General features: G+C 43.1%; 1 protein-coding gene across 38 annotated transcripts in view; it reads left to right on the top strand.

Annotated features, from left to right (window-relative positions):
- The window catches only part of RBFOX1 (RNA binding fox-1 homolog 1), a 1465188-nt gene that overhangs the window by 1362494 nt on the left and 79334 nt on the right, over window positions 1–23360 (top strand). For 32 of the 38 annotated variants that reach the window (XM_083414161.1, XM_083414137.1, XM_083414134.1 and 29 more), the window contains one exon: window positions 11322–11402. The exons of the other annotated variants lie outside the window; for them this stretch is intronic. In XM_083414161.1, coding sequence (XP_083270287.1) covers window positions 11322–11402 — 81 coding nt within the window. The remainder of the gene's footprint in view (window positions 1–11321; window positions 11403–23360) is intronic. 38 annotated transcript variants of the gene reach the window in all.

The raw sequence follows: 23360 nt of genomic DNA, 5'->3' as shown, positions 1-23360 counted from the left end.
TGGCAAAGCTTCCAACCCCCTTTTTCCCCTTTTTGGTTTGAAGGATGCATTTGCTCTTGGGCACAAGCCAGTGGTAGGCAGCGCCAGAGGTGGGCAGAGCAGTGGATGTTCACTGTTACCTTTGCACAGTAGCCTACACTCCAGCCATACAAAAGCCAGTGTTTTATACAGTGGTTTATACACCGCACACCCTACTCACATCTCTTCATTGTCTCCCCAGGCAAGTAAGAGGCATTATCACAGTTCAGTGACCCATTTCAGCCAGCCAAAAACTTTCAAGGAGAGTATAGAGATGAGTGTGGCCTTGATGGAGGAGTAATGAGACAAAGTACAGTGAGAGCACACTCACCCACCCAACCCAAAAAATTGTCAGTTTTGAGGCAACAATATAGTTGACTTAGACTTAGTTTTGTTTTGTAACTGCACATGAAAATCCCTGTGTTAAAGGACCTGTGGAAACACAAGGAACTTGTTCAGGTCGCAGTGCTCTAGTGGAAATATTAGCATACTCCATTTCCAAAGAAAGAATACTATTTCCAAAGTGCATGTTTAAAGTTCCTTTTACAACAATAGATCATCACAGAGCTCTTATCTGTTCTTGGAGTGTGCTATTCAACAGCTCCGGGAAGTGGGTCATGGTTGTTGTTGTTTTGTAACTTTATTTAAAATAACAAAGAAACATCAAGCTAGGTCAATATTATTCCCCCTTTTTACATACAGGGAGCTGAGGCTAACATAGTGCCTTTCTTGTTGCAAGAGTATGCCTTGAATCCAAGACTTTCTCAGTGTGCATTGCTATCCCTATGACATGATAGCTGCAATATGGTGTGTTGGTTAAAAAGGGTAGGATTAGCATCTGAGATGTAGAATCATAACTGAAGATGACTTCAGGATAAGACTGTGAAATCTCATGAAAGACAGCAATGTGATGGAATGGTTAGATGGTGAGGAAGACGCTGGTTCCTCTCACAACTCAGAAAGGACATTTTCTGAGTGACGTTGGAACGGTCACTAATCCTCTGCCCTAACCTACTCCACATGTCTGTTGTGAGATTGAAATAGAGGAGGAAACCATGTATGTTGCCTTGAACCTCTTCCAGGAAAGGTGGAACATAAAGGTGGGCCACCCTTGGGGTACTGTGTTTTTTAGGGTGGTCTCACCCATGACTGGCCCTCGGAAGGTTGCCTAGAAGGGATTGCTGGCCCTTGGGCTAGAAAAGTTTCACCACCCCTCTTGTAGGGTATTCTGGGAAGTCCCCTAGGGCACCCACCTCAGTTCACTCAGTGTGCAGAAAGTGCTGTTGGGCCTCAGAATTGTTCTATGTGAATTGAGTATGCATAATGCACACCCATACACTCCTAGAAATATAGGGAGCTGCCTTATTGGTCCATCTAGCTCAGTATTGTCTATAGTGACTGGCACTGGCTTTCCAAGATTTCTGCCATTGAACATACCCAACTCTCCCTGAAGATGTGGAGGGCTAAACCCAGGACCCTCTGCAGGCAAATCTACTAATGAACTATGATTTTTGCATTAATGACCATAGCTGTATCTTTGCATTTCAGGGAGAGACTTGTAGTAGTGGACAAGCTGTCAAAGTTTATCCTCTTTTGTAGATTCCCCCCCACCCCAGCATTGAGGAACCACTGATAAATTTCCATGAAACCTCAAAGTTTACTGGAACACAGGCTAAAAAATGCTGCGGTGATGTTAGAAAGAAATGTAAAATAATCTTACAGATTTGGTGCAGAGTGGTGTTGAAATAGTTGAGATGGCTTGTTTGATTGATGCCAGGTTGACTGATGACTGTCAACCACAGAGTGCAACATGACAGTAAACATCAAGGTAAAGGAAGTTGTGTTTTAGATCCCAAACAATGTTGCATGGAAAATCCAAAATGCTTCATAGTCAGAGTGAGAAGTTATCCCCCCCCCCCCAAACTACTAAATGATGAAAAATTTGGCCACTTTGGAAATAAATATGATATATCTGCAAAGAAACTGTTGATTTAAAATATCTTTAATCTTGATAAATAAGTTTTTTTAAGGGTAGAGAAAGAAAGAAAGGAGAAGGTTATACAAAGCTGTCAGTCTGGCACTGATGAATGGCGAAATCACCCATTTCTCAATTGGCGGTGAAGACACACACCACAAGCCTTTACCGTGTTGTACATCATAACTGCCAACTCATTTCTTTGATTAAATATTCCATCAGTGCAGGCTATAAGGCGGCAAACCTTAACAAGATTCATACAACGCACCTCTTGAATACGCATAACTCACTTCCTTGGAAGGGGAGCACCCTGCTTGTGGAAGGAAATTAGAATGGAGCTCAATTACTCCGTAAGACAAGATCAAGAGACAAAAGTGGGAAGTGCAGAGACACCCCCCCCCCAATGCAATGCAAATTTAAGATATAGTTATGTCTTGACAACTCGAAGCTGACAATTAAAGTCAAAAGTGGAGCCGCTCAATGTAAATCAACTCCAAAACCTTGAGCATCGTAATAAATGGCAAGGGCTACTTCTGTCTTCCTCCACCGCCCACAATTATTTGGTAAAAGCAGACTTCTTATTCTCACAGGTTAGGTTGCTGCAAAAGTTCAAAAACTAAGAAATGTTTAATGACATTTCTAAATCCACTCACCTGGGATTGAGCTCCATTGATTCTAATGGAATTTACATATGAGAAGGCATGTAATTGCGTTGCACAATGAACCACTGGAATTCTTTCAGCATGACAAGGCATCGTTCTTAAACTCAAGTTGGTTGCTGGAGCTTCTCATATCAAAGTATTGGTATGCTGAACAGAAGCTTCGTGGTGGGTGAGGCAGAGCCTCTGTACTCGCTTCCTGGTATGTGGGTCGCTGTTGCTTACCAGGAGGTATTGGGGTATGGTGGTGGGGAGTTCAATGAGATGCAAATGCACTGAAGTGAGCACCAGATTGGCTCTACCATTGCAATCACAACGCACAGATTCCCCCACTTCCTTGCCCCTTCCCCTCTCCTCCCTGGTAACGCCCACTTGCCAGAAAGCTAGCACAATGGCTCTGCCCCTTACAGCCAGCTGCTTCTGCAGCTGATAGAGGTGCAGTCTAGAACGATGTGCAATTGGTCCCTCAAAGTTCTGCACCCTAATTGGGGACAAGAACATTATTTCTCTCTCTTTGGAGAAGGAACTACTTCATCATTTTTTTCTTGGGGGTGAGAGGCATTTCCCAACAATTCATCAGGTGCTGGACTGAAGATTCACATTCAACAACATTCTCCCACACACCCTTACTCTGTAGTTATGTTACCCTGACTGTAATGCTAGCTCTTGTCTACCATTTTCTAATGTTCCTTTTACACTGGAGAACCTAATGCTCTATAGCAGGGGTCAGCAAACTTTTTCCACAGGGGGCCGGTCCACTGTCCCTAAGACCTTGTGAGGGGCTGGACTATAAAGAAAAAGAAAAAAGAATGAATTCCTATGCCCCACAAAAACCCAGAGATGCATTTTAAATAAAAGCACACATTCTACTCATGTAAAAACACGCTGATTCCCAGACCGTCCGCGGGCCGGATTTAGAAGGCGATTGGGCTGGATCCAGCCCCCAGGCCTTAGTTTGCCTACCCATGTTCTATGGAACTGGGGCTTTTAGACTTATATGCCAGCATGTTGCCCTAAATTTCATTTATGTCAGTGGGGGAATGGTGTAACTCACCCTTTACACACATACCTGTTTCTGTCCCTCCATGAAAATGACAGTAAAGAATTGTATGCTGGTATACCGTCCCACCTTTTGTCAGCTTTCTCCCACAATTTTCGTGGTTAAGGAGACTGCAAACACATTTTTTTCCTGCAACCAAAAAGCACAGAAATGAGCGCTAAACTTGTGATATGTTTCATTAGGTTTCTGGAAGTGGCTTCTACATTGTACGAAAGCTGAAATCTAATGCAGAAATTAACAATTAGTAAATTGTTGGGGAAATGCAGTAAACTGAATGGCACTTTCATTGCTGTTACTAGTAGAAATGGATGTATAGATTGTCATTTGGCACTCCCGCAGTCCAATGTCTTTGTTTCGTAAGGGGTGTACCCCCATATGTTTCATTAATTATGAAATTAATGTACATGCCTAGTGCCGATGGAAAGCCAGATGGGTGCTTCATTGCAAATTACTTGAACCAAGGGAAGCTGTAGATCTGGGGACTTCACAGTAAGGTTCTGGGTTTGTTGCAAAATCCCCTATACAGATTGGGATCAGGTTACTTCATTGATCATTGAGTTCCGCAATGCACTCTGTGTGGTGCTGTCCATGAGGTAGGTTCAGAAGCTGCAACTGATGCAAAATGCAACTGTCTTGACTGTTCAGTGGGAGAGGAAACAGTGGAACCTCGGGTTACGTACTGCCCTCATTACGAATGAGGTAATGAGCTCCACTAACCCGGAAGTAGATGCCTCTTGTTGTGAACTTTGTCCCAGGATGAGAGTGGAAGTCGCGCGCCGGCGGCAGCGGGAGGCAGCATTAGCGAAATTAGCATGTTAAGAATGGTTTCGGACCTCTGGAATGAATTAAGTTTGTAACCGGAGGTACCATTGTACTGCCCAAACATTACCCCACTGTTGGCAGAATTGCACTGCCCGCCACATAGCTACCGGGCTAATTTCAAGATGCTGGATTTAGTGTATAAAGTCTTTGAAATTTTTTGCATTAAAAGTGGAGCCTTCAATGTGGGGGTTCCTTAGGGTTCAATTTATCCCCCATGTTGTCTAACATCTACATGAAACTACTGAGTGGGGTCATCTGGAATTTTGGAGTAAGTTGTCAGCAATATGCTGATGGCACACAGCTCTACTTTTCCATTACATCTGCAGGTGATGCAGTGGAAGTGCTAGACCAGTATCTTGCCTTGGTAATGGACTAAATGAGAGCCAGCAAAGTGAAGCTTAGTCCAGATAAGACTGAGGCACTGTCAGTGGGTGGTTCCCTAGACCAGATGGATGGGAGGTTGCCTGCTCTTAATGAGGTTACCCTCCCTCTGAAGGAGGGGGCACATAGCTTGGGGATACTCCTGGATCCTTTGCTGTAGCTTGACACTCAGGTGGCCTCAGTGGCTTCGGCTGGTGGTCCAGCTGCACTTTTATAAGGATAGGGATAGCATAACTTCTGTTATCTATGTTCTGGTAACCTCTAAATTAGATTACTGCAACACATACATAGGCCTGCCTCTGAAGACAGTTCAGAAAATATATTTATATCCCTCCTCTCCCCCAAGCTGACATACAACATCTAAAAACATTATTATAAAATGCATTTAGAAGCAGCAATTACAATACAGTTAGCCCTAGCAGCAACCCAGTGACCAGCATCCCCTGTTCCTTAGATTTCAAAGGGTGCCTGAATAGGAAGGTCTTGGCCTGCCAGCAGAAGGATAGCAAAGAGGGAGCCAATCTTAGTGCTATTGGGAACAAATTGCACAATATGACAGCAGCCACAGAAAAAGGCTCTCACTTGTGTCACCACCAACCATGCTTCTGATATTTATGGGACCAAGAAAAGGTGCTCACCTGGGGAATTTCTCACCCAAGCAGGTTAATATAGTGAAATGTGATATTTCTGGTAGTCTGGGCCCAAGCCATATAGGGCTTTGAGTTGTGCCTGGAAATAAACTGGTAACCAGTGAAGTTGTTTTAACAAGGGAGTAATACGTTCCCTGTAACTGGCCCCAGTCAGCAGTCTGGTCTACAGGTTTCCACTTAAACTTTGCCCTATCCAAGTCACTTAGATTCTTGGTAGCATCACCTCCATGATTGTTTCCTCCCTCCCCCCTGAGGGCTGCTCTCAAGTCTGAACAGTAATTGCACAGTTGTTGGCAATATGATTAATACATGTAGAGCATTGTTGTACAGTTGCTCAGTGCCCTGTATTCCCTCAGCAGATTAGTACCTTAACACCAATTATTTGAGAGATCCACTGGGAGGGACAAGCTTAGCTAAAGGACTTTGATACTTGAAACATTGTTGGGAATGTGGCTAATGCTTTGCAAGGCTATGCATTGGATCAGGTTCGTGATTTGCAGCAGTTCAAGAACTGAGGAACACGATATGACATGTTGCATGATGCAGCTCTGTCTGGGAATGGTGAATTTTAATGCTCCCCCATGAAAATCCATCAAGGCATTCCTCATGACATACATGCATGAGACTGCAACTTAATAGCATGCAAAGAGCCCTGTTGGATCAGGCCAAAGCCCCATCTAGTCCAAAGTTCTGTTCTCACGGTGGACAACCCACATACTTAATGGCAATCCTATGTATAGTTAGATCATCCACTCGTGATCCCCAGTGCCTAGCGTTCAGAGGCAAGCTGCCAAAGATATTGAAGGTTTTATATATAGCCATCAAGACACGTAGCCACCACCACAGTCATTTAGGTATCCTGGTCTCAAGAAGAAGAAGAAGAAGAGTTTGGATTTGATATCCCGCTTTATCACTACCCGAAAGAGTCTCAAAGCGGCTAAAATTCTCCTTTCCCTTCCTCCCCCACAACAAACACTCTGTGAGGTGAGTGGGGCTGAGAGACGTCAAAGAAGTGTGACTGGCCCAAGGTCACCCAGCAGCTGCATGTGGAGGAGCGGAGACGCGAACCCAGTTCCCCAGATTACGAGTCTTCCGCTCTTAACCACTACACCATGCTGGCTCTCAAGCTGCCTAAGGCTTTGTGCACCAGGACCAGCATCTTGAACTTTGACTGATAGCTAACTGGCAGCAGCAGGGGCATAGCATGACGTCAGTATTCTTTCCCAATGAACAGTCAAGATGCTGAATTTTGCAGTACCTGCGGTTTCTGGGCCAACTTCAGGGGCAGCCCCACTTTGCCGTACTCCTGTTTTACTGAAACAGCTGTTAAAAGGCACTCCTGGCCACTGAGGTTACCTAGAGAGAGTGACACAGGAGCACAAGAGGAGCACCCCGCTGTCTTGGAACCTGCACCTTCCAGGGAAGTACGACCCTGAAGAAGGTGATGTAGACATTATTTCCCCTACAAAACACACAGGCTAACGGTATGATAAATAGTGTTCGATTAACCCTGACCTAGATCTAAATGTATAACCAATTAACTAATTTTAATTTCTCAAAATAATAACAGCTGTTGGCATTTTTCTTTGAATAATCCTTGTTTAGCTTCCATAATAGTGTACATTTTAATGAAAAACTCATTAGAATGTAACATAGAGCATAATTAATTCCGGGTGATTCTTTCTATGTAAATAGCTGCTGCAGATGCCGGATTCCATTTTCTGCTGGCTTTATTAATTTTTCATACACCAATATTTCAGCTGTAATGGGTTGTAACAGCTCCTCAGAAGTTTTAGGAATGCATTAACTATCATCAGAGTTGTTAATCTAGCTGGGGTTTTTTTACCATTTGTATGATAATACTTCAACACTACGTTATTAGTGTTTTGTTTTTGTTTTTTTTTTAAAAATGGCAACAGCTTTATTTTTTAAAAAAAGGTTTTGAAACGTCTATATATAATTAACATAAGTAATATTAAACAATATCGGGTTAATTTGTATGTATTTAGAAAGCAACTTAATCCATTTTGCAAACAGCATCCTGGAATAAATTTGCTAAGGGTGGGATGGCTTGGAAAAGAAGAAACAGACTTTTTTTATTGTAAGAAAAAAGAAGCTACAAGAGAAGAAACAAACAAAACAAAAAATGAGAGAAATAGCTATGCTTGAAATATAATAATATTCTGTAAACCGTAATAGATTGTGTTCTGGTATTGTGATCTGGTATTCTTTATTTCAAACATCACCTCATCTGAAAATTTCCTAGGTTTAGGTAGACTGCTTTTCAGAAAGAAGGGACAGAACCTCAGGCCCAGTGGCTGAATGTAGCCCTCCATGACTCCTCTTCTGGCCCTCAGGACACTTCCCAAATCACATCCCTCATCGTTCCTGGATTGCATCCTGCTTGGGTGTTTTTGCCGGAGTTGTCTTTACATTTTGATAATGCTTCCTTGCTTCAGGCAGACAATTCACCCTGTGTTCTGTATGCCCACCATGCACCCAACTATCTCTGTTCCTACTGATCCCCCTGCCTCCAGAGAAGTATTATCGGCACAAGAACATACGGTAGCTTTACATCAGCCTTCTAAGGAACTGTTTACCTCTTCCTCAGATGGCCCCTCTCCATCCCCAAGACCTTCATTCTCCCTGAGAGCAGGGGAATTAACCGTCATGTGAGTGGGACACACTTATATCATCCCTGAAGTCCTCAGACCTCCAGCATCTCTGCTTCCCTTAGCTTTTTCAGGTCTGCTACTTTGGCCTCAAAGGGAACATTGCAAGGGAGCCAGGAGCTCATTGCACATTGGGCAAAACCATGACTTCTATCCAAAAGGGAAATAGTTTATATGTGTATATGACATTGCAAAACACAGGAAAGCCCCACACAGCCCTGCTGGCTTCCTGTCTGCATAATTGTTTTTGTAGTTTATATTTGAACTCTGATCATGCTTCTTGCTTGCCTAGATGCAGGGTAGAGAAGGGTGTATGAGTAAATTAGTATTTGTTGCCCACCACACTTTTGCCCCTGGACCCGCCTACCACTGGCACATTGCCCTCAGAAGGAAAATGTTCCACATCCCTGCCTTAAGGCCTAGCTGCCATTCTTTCAGCCTCAGTTGCCCATCTGTATCATAGGGGTAAAATCCCATCTATTTGGCAGGACTGTCATGAGAATCGCTGAGCGAATGTGCATGAAGTGCTTGGAACAGTGGAAACGGGATATACAAATGCAAAAGTACCATGAAAAAAATGTCCCTTGATTAATTTGATGTCCAAGATCACCTAGTGAGCAATTAGTTACATCTTGTCACCCTGGCGTCTTTACCATTAAGGTAGTTAATGAGGATATTTTTCTCATTAACCATTTCAGTGGCAAATGTGTGGATGAAATGCGGAATCTGATCAACACCTTTGCACATTCAGTGAGTGAGGAGAGATGGGATTGTTGTGGCATGCTTAGCCCTAACCTACACACATTCACTGGAACATTTAAAGAGCCACTGCATACGCAGCTATAAATACAGAGAGTTCCCACTGTGTGACTGGGAAACCCTTGTAAAGTAGTATTCCAGATCCCTTAGAGCCTAACTACATGTTATCCTAGAAGCATCGCTTGCAATCACATCATCTTTTCTTTTCTTTTCAACACTGTGGCAAAAAAATCCCTCTGCAAGTTTTCCCCCTGACCATTCCCCATCAATTAATAATAGAAGAAAGTGCATTTGAAAATTATCTAAGGGGAGAGAACAAAGCGGTAAAATTTGCATGGGTTGGATGTAAGGGTTTTGCGTGGCTTATCTTACTTTCGATATGGCCACGAGGTGTTTGTGAGTCTTCTTTCTCACATTCTAACAAATCAGTCTGCACTCTGCAGTCTTCCTTAGTGCCCACATTTCAGTTAAAATCCAGGAGAAGGAGAAGACATCATGAGATGACTCCTCTCATGGCGCTTTTTTCAGATCTGGAAGTGTGGGCAGTCAAGGAGGCTGCAAAGTGCCGGAGAAATGTTTGATGGAAAGAAAAGCACACAAACTGTCCTTGGCCATCTCATAATGATAAAGTATGCTGAAAATCTGCACCCCTTGAAATTCTAAAGAAATTTCCAAGTGCCTTGAGAATGAGGCAGAAAATAAGAAGGCTCATTTGCAGAGGAAGAAACCCTTTGAAAAACTGGAGGACATGATTTTAACACAGCACTATTTCCCCCTTTAATGTCTATTAATCGTAACGGGTGTACTCTGAGTATGAGTAACATTGGATATATCCCACAGGTTTTTTTAATCTATTAGCCACAATGGCTGTGTTCCACCATCACTATTGAAGTCAGTATGCCTCTGAGTGGTAATTGTTGGAAATCGCAAGTAAGGAGGGTGCTATTGTGGTCAGATTCTGCTTGCAGCCTTCCCATTGAGGCCACTGTGGAAGAAGATGCTGGACCACATAGGCCTTTGGCCTGAACCAGCACCCAAACTCTTATATCGTTCTTGTGTAGTCAAAGGAGGTGCAGGGAAAGGGTTAACCTTAAGAGCTGTGTAAAAATATGAGTATAGTTGAATAAATTGGGGGTGAGTGTAGCAGCATGATTGGTGTATGGGTGCAAATACATTTTTAGCTATCCTGTAAGGTGTAGAGAATCATAGGATTAATAACACAGAGCAAACCGGGGTGAAAAGGAAGATGGTATCTTGGGTAGAGTGAACATTTTATGCAGTGATAAGAAAAGGGACTAAAATCCCCCCATTTGTCTAATACTTAAAGGTATACAAGTCCTTTGTGTTCAGTTATCTTAACACTGGAAGCAACTGAACTACATGTTAAAGTCCACAAAATGTATTGCTCATCCTTTCTAAATGAGAGCTCACTGAAGCAAACAACCCCTTCTCTTCAAAATACTCTCCACTCTGAAAAATAACCCACCATACTTGGTCATTGGATGGAATGAACATTAGTCTGAACCACTGCAACCTTTTTTTTTTGGGGGGGGGGGAGAATTGATAGGACAGGTTCAACATCAGCCTAGATGTGGAAAGAATTTGAGAGAGAGAGAGAGCGCAAGTGGCCACTTTTACTACTCGGGGGTGCACCTGTCCTGGCCTCCCAACATGAAATTAATATATATTTTACATTGGGATGGTTGGAGTGTCAAATTGTCAGTTTGTAATGCAGGCTGCAGCCCCAGTCATGGGTTTAATCCAGCGCAGTGCTAAGTGAAAGCCATTTAGTCGTTTACTTGTTGCACTGGTGGGACACAGTTGCACAAGGGAAACGGTGGATTATACAACCAGAAACAGCTATTTTGCAACAGAAACACAAGTGCATTTACAAAAGGTTGTTGTGCAGTGGGTTACACAACAAGAACCAGCTGTTGTGCATCAAGCCTCCGCTAGCATAACCTTTGTTGCGCAACCTTTAAACGTTGTCATCCGTTAGCGCAAGGGCTCTTGTGCCAGTAGACAGAGAATGCTGGATATGGTCACATGCCTACTCAGAAGTAAGTCCCATTCACTTCAGTGTGGCTTACTCCCAGGTAAGTGGGGGGTAGGATGAAGCTTTAGTGTATCTGGAAAGGTTTTGGTGGTGGTGGTGGTTCTTTTCAGCCAAAGGCAATGCACTTTTCATAGCCTCATCATGTTGGGGTTGTTTTTTTTCTTTCAACTTAACTAATTTAGCTTGAGTGTTCCCAAACTCAGACCGTGCTCTCTTTTCTTCCTCTTTCTCTCTCTCTCTCTCTTTCTCTCTCTCTCTCTCTTTCATAGGCAGGGTGCTGCTGTGCCAGGCAAACCAAGAGGGATCTCCCATGTACAGTGCCCCCAGTTCACTAGTATACACGTCCACAAGTAAGCCCGTCATTGCAGCTCTTTTCTTTTTTGCTTTGCCTGTGAAATGTTAATTTCAGCCCCTTAATATCTCACAAAGTTGAAATGTGATATACAGAGAGAAGTGATGCTGATCTGTTTGTCATGGGATAAGCTTAAGAAATTAACTTTTGTTGTTGTTGCTGCTGTTTTCAACCATCCAAAAGTGGTTTTACTTTTATTTAATTGGCTAGTTAATTTATGCACTGCTTCATATTTCAGCAGGAATCTCTAAGCAGTTTACAAGTGCCAACAAAAAGGAAGCAATGTAAGAAACAGAATGCAAAGTCCACATTCAAAACCATATTAGTAGTAGTATAAACTGCTTAAAGCCATAATAGGCTTCTACCATAATTATACCAGTTACACAAAATGCTATTACTACTGCTACTGTTGTACTAATAATCATAATTCCACATTTAGACTAACAAAACAACTCAAACAATTAACAATTGATTAATCAAATAATTTGAGTTAATTTAATGTACATTGCTCTAATCAAAACGAAGTCCGCTCCAGGATCACGAGAGGGGGACAATAATTTATCCAACATCTTCGGGGGGGGGGGTTTGGGGGCTACCACTTCCCTCAATTTTTTGAGGATGCTGTCACCCCATTTCTCTTTTGTGGGGGTGAAAAAACTTTCAAGAAAGGGTCTTGCATTTCTCACTGCAATATATGGCTCTCTCCAATGCCCCCCATGTTTCTGGAATGATGTAATGTAGCGTCATTCCCAGGCCACTCCAGAAAACGCAGCCAGATGTATCCCACTAGGAACAAGATGCCTTGTGGCATTTGCCAGATCTGGGATTTTGGTGCAATGTGATCAGTACAGTGATGATACGCCCCCCCCCCCCTTTCATCTAATTCAGATGATGATGCTTAACTAGTTTCTGAGATTGGTAATGGACTGTATCAATAATTCTTGACAAGAAAGAGGTGCTTTTGGTATGTGGCTTGTCTGACTCTGGGAATGGTGTGTTGCTGGTTCTGAGTAGGGCTGCACTGCCCCCCATCTAGGATCAGGACAGTCATGAACTATTGTGGCTGCCCTTCAAGACATTTTAAAAACACACACACCATAAGTATGAGCCACGGTAGCCAAGCTAATAACCTGGACTTCTATCTAACATTGCTGGGTGGCTGTAAAGAATTTGCTTTTCTCTAAATTTCTGTTCTGCAAAGAAATCGAGTGCGCAGAAATGTTTGTTAGGGCAAAGTGCCCATAAAAATGCATATATTAATAAAAAAAAAAACAATTTGCTTTATTGTAGGGAAATGCCCTTGCGAAATGTGTGTATTAGGGGAAATGTTCTCTAAAATTCTATTGGATTTTCAGGAGGACTTTATTTGTACACAAAATTCGCAAACTGATGAAGAAATACAGCATATTGGATTTAAGCAGTGGTGGCTTATGAATAAGAGAACTAGTGGGGTGGAGAGCAGGGAGCCCAAAACTAGGGGGCGCCAGAACCAATGACAAACAAGGCCATCCTCTTCCTTTCTAAGTTATACAAAGGGCAACACTGAGACCGCAGAAGAGCAATCTGACAGGCAGTGTCAAGACCCCCTGCACTGGTCATAAGGGGGAAGGAAGCCAGGTGGGACTGGCTAAGAACAGACTGTGATTGGTGGGGCAATACCCCATTTGCCATAGTAGACCAGCCTTCACTAAATTTAAGGTTGGAAAATTGAGAAACTAATAAAAACTGAACTTGACAGAGTCATACATCTGTCCCCTAGTTGATACAGTAAAGGCTTCCACACAAGAATATGTTACTCAGGTCTATTACTGTTGTTTCCTACGGCACAATTCAATATTGTAAAAAGTGGAGAAGGGTAGATGGAGAAGATGCAAAATCTTCTAAATCCTATCTCACGGTGCTCCAGTTCTTTCCATAATTGTCTGAGAAAACTTCCATCAGTTTCTGTAATTAAACTAATGGTCTAAATGAATTTCCAGATCACTAGCTATTCATTCCGATATGTCATTACACTGAGCTCAATTAATAGAAAGTCAGTTTACAGCCCATTGTGTCCAAAAATGCTATTCCATTTCAGCTGTTTTAATTAGCAATATTCACTCTGCTCTACTGCCAATGCCAGCCCTTCCATTCAGTCCACACAAACTCATTTGATGTGTCCCGTTGTCGGACGTTGGCGCTGTTTGCTGTTTGGCATTAAAATAAACAGAGTGAGACATCTGATAATTAAAGCTCTAATGTCTTTCTCACTCTTAAAGTTCATGGGCCCCGATCCAGTAATTTTAGTTCAGGTACAGAAGCTCCAGAGGGCAGATGGCCCTATCCAGAAGCCGGCATGTGTTTCACAGGCCTAGCTCACCTGTTCTTTTCAAAGGAGAGTTAGGAGTGTGTGCATCAATCTGTTCCTTCTGAGTGTTTAGTTGGTTGATTGATTGATTGATTGATTGATTGATTGACCGACTGACTGATTGGGAAGCCTGTACAGTGAAGCACACCTAGGACTCTGGAGTGAAGTGACAGACTGATGTTTATGTTGATAAGTAGATACCGCTACTGCAGGAAGGTAAACTATGTTTCCATGCGCTCTGGCTTCTGTCACGGTCCTCCATGCACCAGATTTAGTCATGCTGGCCACATGGCCCAGAAAGGTGTCTGTGGACAAACGTTGGCTCCCTCTGCCTGAAAAGCAAGATGAGCGCCACACCCCATAGTCGCCTTTGACTGGATTTACCTTACCTTGAAGTTATTTCCAAATTACATCCTAAGTGAAACTGGATGTAAATTTCAAAGACCTTGCCAGGTTAAAAATCTCTATCGATTGCAAGGCACTTTAAACTATGGGCTCATCCACACTTCTGCCTAGAAAGCATGGGTTTGGGTGGTTTTCCACTTGTCTCGTGCGTTCTTGGCACAGGTTCAAGCAGTTTTGCCTCCCACCACCTTCCCCCTAGAAAACCTGCTCTTTAGCTCCAAAGCAGAACAAACGGCAAGCTGTAGAAAACTCAATTGCTGTTTGTTCTGATTCAGTGCTAAACCACAGATTGTGAGGGAAGCCGGAAGAAGTCTGATACAGTTATTGAATTAATATTAATACTTGTTAGTTATTACAATTTCTCAAGGAGGTATAATACATGGCCAGGGAAGTCCCACTTTTCCTTTCATCAGAGTAAAGTTGGAGGGTATGGAGTTATGTGACCCCCAAGCCAAGGAGATAAGTAACTATACAATCTTTAGAAGAAATCTGAAGGAAGCCCTCTATAGGGAAGGTTTTTTTCTTTTAAAAAACACATTTTAATGTTTTATTATGTTTCTATATATGTTGGAAGCTGCCTAGGGTGGCTGTGGCAACGCAGTCAGATCAGTGGGGTAATTAATAATAATAATAATAATAATAATAATAATAATAATAATAGGACATCCCTATTTTATCCAAGAAATGTTGGAGGGTATGCAACTCAGTAGAAACATTAGAAAAGTGGCAGAGAACACTGTTTTAGCCAGTGGGCCACATTCCCTTCTGGGCAACTTTCTGAAGGCCACATGCCATTGTGTGCAAAGCCAGAGGCAAAATTGGGTTGAGCAGCATGTGTGGTGTTTACCGTTGTGCAGTAGACACTAACACATCACACTCTATCCTCAACTGAGAACCAGCAAGAGCTGAAGGAACACATTTCAGCTGGGCAAAATCCCTCACAGAAGATGCAAGAAGGGTCTGTGTCCTGGTAAGAACTCCAAGAGCCAGATAGTGAGACCTGGAGGGCTGCATTGGCCCCTGGTCTGATGTTCCCCATCACTACAGTCATACCTTGGCAGCTGAACAGAATCCGTTCCGGAAGTCCATTCGACTTCCAAAACATTCAGAAACCAAAGCGGGCTTCTGATTAGCTGTAGGAAGCTCCTGCAGCCAATCGGAAGCCACAGAAGCCCCACCAGACATTCGGCTTCCCAAAAAACCATTCAAAAACCAGAAACTCACTTCCAGTTTTTGATCATTTGGGAGCCGAAGCGTTTGGCAACTAAGCCGTTCGAGATCCAAGGTATGACTGTACATTACAGTCATACCTCGGGTTGAAGTAGCTTCGGGATAAGTATTTTTGGGTTGCGTGCTGCGGCGACCTGGAAGTAACAGAGCACGTTACTTCCGGGTTTCGCCACTCGCTCATGTGTAGACGGTCAAAATGACGTTACGTGTATGTTTCAGAAGCAGCGAATTGCAACCCACGCACCTGCAGACGCGGGTTGCATTCGCTTCTGGATGCCAACGGGCCTCCGGAACGGATCCCGTTCGCATCCAGAAGTACCACTGTAGAGGGATACAAGCAGAATAGAAAAGCTGTTTCATAAAGCCAGTAAAAGCGCTTAGGGGTTGCCAGACATCCCTCAGTAGCATATACGGATGGCATTTCTTCAGAAGCTGCCTTTTCTCTCTCCCCCACCTCTCCCTTGACTTGCACTGTTCTGTTCCTTTTGGAAAATGTAACCCAGCTACCGCCCGAAAGTCTTCTGGTATTCCTCCAAACAGCAGGCTTGTCTTGATATTTCTTTCACAAAAATACATATGACAGATAAGTAGCCACTGTGGGATACTTCTGCCTTGTGCCAGAGAGATATTAAAACAATAAACCATGTTGCTCTGGGATTTTAGGCTGAAAGCAACAAGGCAAAGATGAGATAGTTGTGAAAGGTGGGGAGGCAGTCGCTTCACAAGAGTCCCCAGGAGCCTGTGATACCACTGACAGGGAAAGGTTTCAAATGTGACGTCTTCTTAAGTAGATTGTGAAAGAGGCTCTGACTACCTTAAATCCTGCTCTTCCGTATTGGGGGGGGGGGGGGAGAACTGCACCCAGTTATTCATCTAGTTGATAGGCCTCTAAATCTAAAGTAATAAATCAGTTTATTAAATCAAAAAATATTCTGCCTGTGTGTGTGCGCGCACATTTTCGTTTTCCTGCACTGTGCATTTATCACAGTGATTTATTAAAATTTCTTTCTTAGCTGCTACTAATTTACACAGGAACTTTGAGCACAATGCAGCTTATAGGTAAAGGTGGGAGGGAAAATTCGTTTCATTTTAATGAGAACTTAACAGATTTGCATTTTCTTCAGAAATCCACAAAACGCAGCTATCTTTTGGTACCTGGCCTTCTCTGAATGTGGTTCTTCAACCAAAGAATGTGTACAAAAATGTGCATATTGGTGGAAACTGTGTACAAAAAATGGATTCTGTTAGGGAAGACTTCTTGTAGAACGAAATGCACATACTAGGTATACATTTGTGCAGTCCTTTTTTCTGGGGGGGAACACAGGGATACGCATACCCCTAAACATTTTGTGAATCTAAGTTTGGCCTCACTGAGGGGCAGTATTTCAATATGAATAGAAAAATGAGAGTACCCCTAAACATTTTTAAAGAAAAAAAGCATGGCATTTTTGTATACAAAAAATGTACATCTTTATATCCCATGTAGGGGACGCGGGTGGCGCTGTGGGTTAAAGCCTCAGTGCCTAGGGCTTGCCGATCGAAAGGTCGGCGGTTCGAATCCCCGCGGCGGGGTGCGCTCCCGCTGTTCGGTCCCAGCGCCTGCCAACCTAGCAGTTCGGAAGCACCCCTGGGTGCAAGTAGATAAATAGGGACCGCTTACTTAGCGGGAAGGTAAACAGCGTTTCCGTGTGCGGCTCTGGCTCGCCACGCTGGCCATGTGACCCGGAAGTGTCTTCGGACAGCGCTGGCCCTTGGCCTCTTTGAGTGAGATGGGCGCACAACCCTAGAGTCTGTCAAGACTGGCCCGTACGGGCAGGGGTACCTTTACCTTTACCTTATATCCCATATTTTTTGCCAAGGAGCTTGAGGTGGCATATGTGGTTTTCCCCAGCCCTGTGAAGTTGGTTAGGCTGAGATGCAGTGACTGATCCAAGGTGGCCCAATGAGCTTCACATGGCCAAGTAAGGATTTGACTCCTGGTCTCCCAGGTACTAGTCTAGCCTACACCACCACTGGCTCTCCCAGTGAGAAATGCATGTGGATTTTCATGCTGACTTTTTAAAAATCAAATGTATGCAGAAATGTGGTGAATTGAATTTAAGTTTGGAAGAATGAAAGTCCATGAGAACCTGAAAATGACAGATTTGCCTATCACTGCTTGTAAGCTGGTTTTCACTTCAGGTGGACCCATACAATCATCTTTGGCTTTCAGGAGAGGTGACACACGTGATAACTGGTGCTAGTCATGTTGCCGATGTGCTCACAGGGTGGGGGGAGAAGTTGCCACAGTTACACAAAACCATGGTGGCAGTATGTACAATGAGGCAGCTCATAGTTAAACTACCCCCACTGATTTAATTGGGATGATTAATCATGTGCTGAAATCTGTTCTTATTGCAGCCAGTGCTGATTTCTTGTGATTTTGTAGATTTTCTATTTAACAATTATATGTTGCATTTTTATGTGTTGGGAGCCACCTTTTGAAGACTCAGCCCTAAATTTATGTTTTATTTTTTCATGGGCACTGTTCAAAGAAGAAAGACAGTTCTGTCCTGCAGACCTAGAACAAGACACACAAAGGGGAAGGGGGAAAGGATCATTGATTTCAAACGACAGCCAGGAGTTGCTGTCATAGTCATTTCAGAAGTGACCTAGCCATGATTCCAGAACTCCTCTGACCTGCAGAAGATCACCTTATGCACCCCAGGATCTTCACTGTCTTGAATACACTTTGTGTTCACTGGGTATAGGATAAGAATTTATAAGCTGGACAGTGTCTTAATTCATAGCACAGCTATGAATTCAACTACTGAAAACAATACAAGATGTAGCATAGGAGAGTTTGGAGACTTGTGGGTTATAGCCAACTAAATTCTGCTCAGAATAGGCCCATTGTAGTTAATTTAGCATGACTAATTTAGGCCCATTAATTTCAGTGAATTTACTCTGAGTAGAACTTAGTTGAATACCACCCATTCGTCTATTAAAAGGTAACTATGTGAACATGGTTAATATCTAATGCCAAATAATGCAGTGTACAAACACCAAGCATGGTTTCCCATTCGGGGGTGGGGAATCTGTGACCTGCCAGATGTTGTTGGGCTGCAACTCCCATCAGCCCCAGCCAGGATGGCCAATAATCTTGGATGATGGGAGTTGCAATCCAACAACATCTGGCGGGTCACAGGCTGCCCTCACCTTTTTAAATGAAAGCTTAGTGAATGATGAAAAATACTTACTTCCCATGGAAGAGGACCTTTTTCCTCAAAGTAATAGGAGCCAAAATACTTTCCAGATTGCAGCACTCAGAGCAAAATCAGGGAGTTAGCCCAATTTCGTTCATACTATAAGAAGCTGCTCCAACATAAGAAATTGCTCTTTGCGAAAGAACGCTGGTCGGCTCTGTCAGTGGCCATTAAAACCCGTGACGACAAGAAATTTTGGAACTTAATTAATGCAGGTCTAAGACCCCCCTCATTCATTGTTAATAACATCACAGCAGCCAGCTGGCACTCTCACTTTGCTCAGCTGTATTCCACCTCAGATTCTGACGTAAATGTAGTCACCACCCTTCCAGCATCTGCCTTGCCCACCTGGGAGCCAGTCTCCCCAGAGAGATGTATTCAACTAATTAGCATGCTATCAGGGGATAAATCCCCGGGGGAGGATATGATACCACCTGAGGTATTCTTATCGAACCAGTCGTGGTGGGCCCCTATCTTAGCATCTCTCTTTACCACCATTAATGCTACTCTTAAGATTCCACCTAACTGGAAACAGAGCATAGTTATCCCAATACATAAAAAGGGGGACCCACAAGATCCGCGCAACTACCGACCTATCAGCCTGTTGGACATATCATACAAGGTTTACTCTAGATTCTTGCTAGAGAAATTAATTGAGTGGGCAGAAGAAACAAAGCTATTCCATCCGGAACAGGCTGGCTTCCGCAAAGGTCACAGCACATCTGGCCAATGTCTTGTTCTACTTACCCTGATTGATAAATACCTAAACAGGTTCAACTGCAAACTACACGCGGCTTTTGTGGACCTGACCTCCGCCTTTGACTCCATTCCCAGAGATAGGCTATGGCAGAAGCTTAGTCATACCAGCATAGATAAGAGACTCCTCCTCCTTCTTATGGAAATTCATAATGACATATCGGCCAGAGTAAAATTCGGCCCTCTGGGAGCTCTTTCTGATTCTTTCCCTCTGAATAAAGGGGTCAAACAGGGCTGCCTCTTGGCCCCTTTTTTATTCAATTTCTATATCAATGACATCGTCACAACTATGAAGGCTCTAAATCAACCTGCCCCCTCCTTACAACAGCTCAAGATCCCCATATTACTCTATGCGGACGACATGGTGATACTGTCATTAACCAAGCTGGGCTTAAACAACATGCTCAGAGGGCTCATGACATATTGTGATACCAACTCCCTTAAAATTAATTTCGCCAAAACCAAAATTCTTACTTTTGGCATGAAAACTCGGAAGTCACTCTGGAATTTTGAGGGCCATTCTATTGAACATTGTTCAGCATTCAAGTATTTGGGTATCATTTTTCAGCATGGGCTTAGCTGGTCAGCTCACCTAAATACAACCATCCTGGCTGCCCGCAGAACCATCAAAGCCTTGGAGAAATTCTACTATGCAAAAGGCGGCCAGCTGGTTCCACCAATCAGAAAAGCATTTATCAGCAAAGTCCTCCCGATGTTATTGTATGGGGTTGAAATCTGGGGGTGGAATTTAAAAACACTACAACGGCTGGAGATTCTACAAAACTCCTTTGCACGGAAGATACTGGGTCTCCCCAAGGGCTCGGTTGCAGCACAGTTAAGAACAGAACTGGGCCTCCCCTCCATTGTTGCGAGAGCCCACATTAGAATTATTAGCTTTTATTGTAAATTAACCAATGCCCCAGGTCCCCTACTAGCCAGGCAAGCCTTTTTAACGTGTTCTCAAAGCAATAAATGGTCCAAGGTCATGGTGACTATTACTGCACGCTACTCTCTCCCAAATCTTGACTCGCTGTCCTCTTGGGACAAACATAAAATCCGGGCCTGGATTCTTACAAGAGACGAGGCCATGGACCGGGCACAGTCCACCTCAGCTCGCCTCTCCATGTGGCTCCCTAAAGTGAAAGTGGTAAGATCACTTGCCAACTACTTGATAGATCTGACGGAGCCCAACTTGAGAAGAGCGTTTACTATGGCCCGCTTCCATTCTATACCCACGGCCTTCCTGCAGGGGATTTATTCTAAGACCCCTATTACCCAGCGTCTATGTCCTTGCACAATGAATGAAGTAGAGGACTTCATACATTTCTTTTTCTACTGCCCTATTTATGAGCCAATAAGATCTAAGCTCCTCCTTTTGATCCCGCCCACCATTACATCTAAGGAAGACTGTTTGAAATCGCTTCTTGTGGACGCAAATCCCCAAATCTCACGTGGGGTGGCAATATTCATAGTGCAGGCTCTGAAACTCAGGGCTACTCTGACAGGGTAGCGTGCCCTAGACCTGGACCTGTTTTAATCTTTTTATTACTTTTAACTCAATATGCTGAGTCTGTTCTGGGGCCATTTTGTGCTTTATATATACCCGCATACTAGTTTTTGGGCGCTGGCTATTATATCTTTGCATTATTGTCTTCGGGTAACTTAAATGTCACTACGCCAGCCAAAACACCTGAATTTTGCTGGGCTGCTTGTCTCTAGTTTGTTTTTTTTTCTTTTTGTATTGTCTTATTTTGCTATGGCAGTTTGCTAATGCAATAAAGGTTTGAACTTTGAACTTTCCAGATTGTATGTATCAAATGATTGTTGGCAAATGCCTTTGACAAACCTGAGTGCTAAATTGTCTACATTTTGTTCATCACATACTTTCAAAGATTCTGTTTCCGGTGGTTGTTATTCAAGATCGCAAGTGCGTCTGAGATTTTTCAACTGAATTTGACAGCGTTCCTTAGAGACATAAAAAGAGCCATTAACTTCATGGAAGACACCTTAATACATGGTGGTACAGTAAGACCATAATAAATGGATGGTCATAAGTCTTCAATTGGATCCATGAATTCAGACTCAACTGAAACTACAGGAAATGTATTTTTTTTACCAAGGCAGAGTAGTTATTGTGCAGCATAAAGAGTCATGCCAAGAAAAAGTAAATGCCATCAAAGAGCTAGAAATACCTGTAGTATTACAGAGCTGAGACACTTTTTGGGGGAATGGTGAATGATCAAGGTCAATATTTGCAAATCATCTCACCAGAGCACAACCACTGCATTTATCATTGAAATCTACCATGTTCCGGCATTGTGTGTGCATGCACACATGCAAATCAGTAAGCTTCCTTTTCAGAGGAAAAGGGATACTCGGTCTTACAATTTTGTGATGCCAACAATGGTTAAGTGCTGATGAAAGCAACTATGGATTGGGACTAGGTGGAGCACTTCTACAACTGTCAAGTGGAACCCACTTGCTACAGGACTCTTACCAAGGACAGGTTCTAGAACAAATAATCATATGGTCTGCCTGTAAGCACTTCAAAAAGGATACTGTGATTACTAAAACCCAGCATGGGTTTCTGAAAAGCAAGACATGCCAGACTCTGATATAGTCCAGAGCCCTGCCACACTGTGCCTTGCTGGTTGTGAAATGGAATATCCTACCTCAGTGTGTCTATTGGACTTGACTCTGCTCTGGACATGATGATGTTTCACCAGTAAGTGCAACACTCTCAACCCAGCTTCCCCTAAGTTTCTCAAGCCAAGCTAGGACGGGAAATATTTGTTCTGTGCACACTTCTCTAAAAGCATAAAAAACAACAACAGTTTCATCAAATCTACTTATGGAGGTCCAGAGATTCCAGAAGTCTTTCTCTGCACCTGATATGGATGGCCTAAATCTCATCAATGGACCAGAGAGAACTAGAAAGCACTTTGTTGACCACGGACAGATGAATGAATTGGAAGAGTCAACGATGAAAGGTTATATTGCTGGTTCATAGTCTAGAAGGAATTAGTCAAAGGCCATTAGTGAGTCAAGCAGATAATATGGTACTCTGGAATCAGAAATGGCACAAAGAACAAAATATTAGCCATTGACAACTGTAGAAGAGATTATTAGCACAACAGAAGGATCCTTTAATCACTTAAGCCTTATGGGGCAGGGACAGGGAACTAGCATCTGGCCTGTGTCAACTGTTGTGGGTTGTTTGGTTGTTGTGGGTTCATGATATATTGATATACTTCCCTTACTCAACATTACCTGCTACAGTGTTGTTGCACAACTGGGGGGGGGGGAGCTTTCTTAGCTTTGGCATTCCAGGTGAACTTGCTGACGACAGTGCATCCCAGATTATAGCATTCCAGTCATTCCAGACTTCTTTCAACTTTTACCATATTATTGCAACCCCACACTAATATGCAGCAAATTTTAGTCTTCCAAAAATAATATCTGAAGACGGAATGGCTCATATATTGCTCTTTTAAGCTACAGATAAACATTACTGATAGACCAGCAGAACTGCTACTGCAAAGACAAATCAGAATCCCCATTTGAACAGCAGAGGAGTTTCATTCCAAAGTGAGCTGACCTGGGAATGGTGGCCTCTACAAATGACTAAACTAATAGAAGTTATGAGCACTTCAATAACTGGTGCAATTCTATGATAGAACTATCCCACTTAGAGTCCCACTTAGAAATGATGGGGAAGGGAAAACCACATGGCAAACTGCAGCACCTGTGAAAGACAAGGAAGAGAAATGAAACACTCCGGTCGTATTCTGTTGAGTCTGAACGTGGCATCTACTTTCCATCTATCACTGAGAATGTACAATCACCAAATTCACAAGCTGTATCTAAAATGCCTTCATCTTCTTCTGAACAGTCTTGTAAGCCAGACACCAATGATACTCCTCAAAATTGTCATTTGCTCCAGTCAAGTTATTTGAAAGCCTTTGGGATTTAG

Source organism: Podarcis tiliguerta, assembly GCF_965153285.1.
Source record: "Podarcis tiliguerta genome assembly, chromosome: 14".
NCBI classification, from domain to species: Eukaryota; Metazoa; Chordata; class Lepidosauria; order Squamata; family Lacertidae; genus Podarcis; species Podarcis tiliguerta.
Note: the sequence above shows the minus strand (reverse complement) of the source record. Positions and strands in the feature narration are given on the sequence as shown.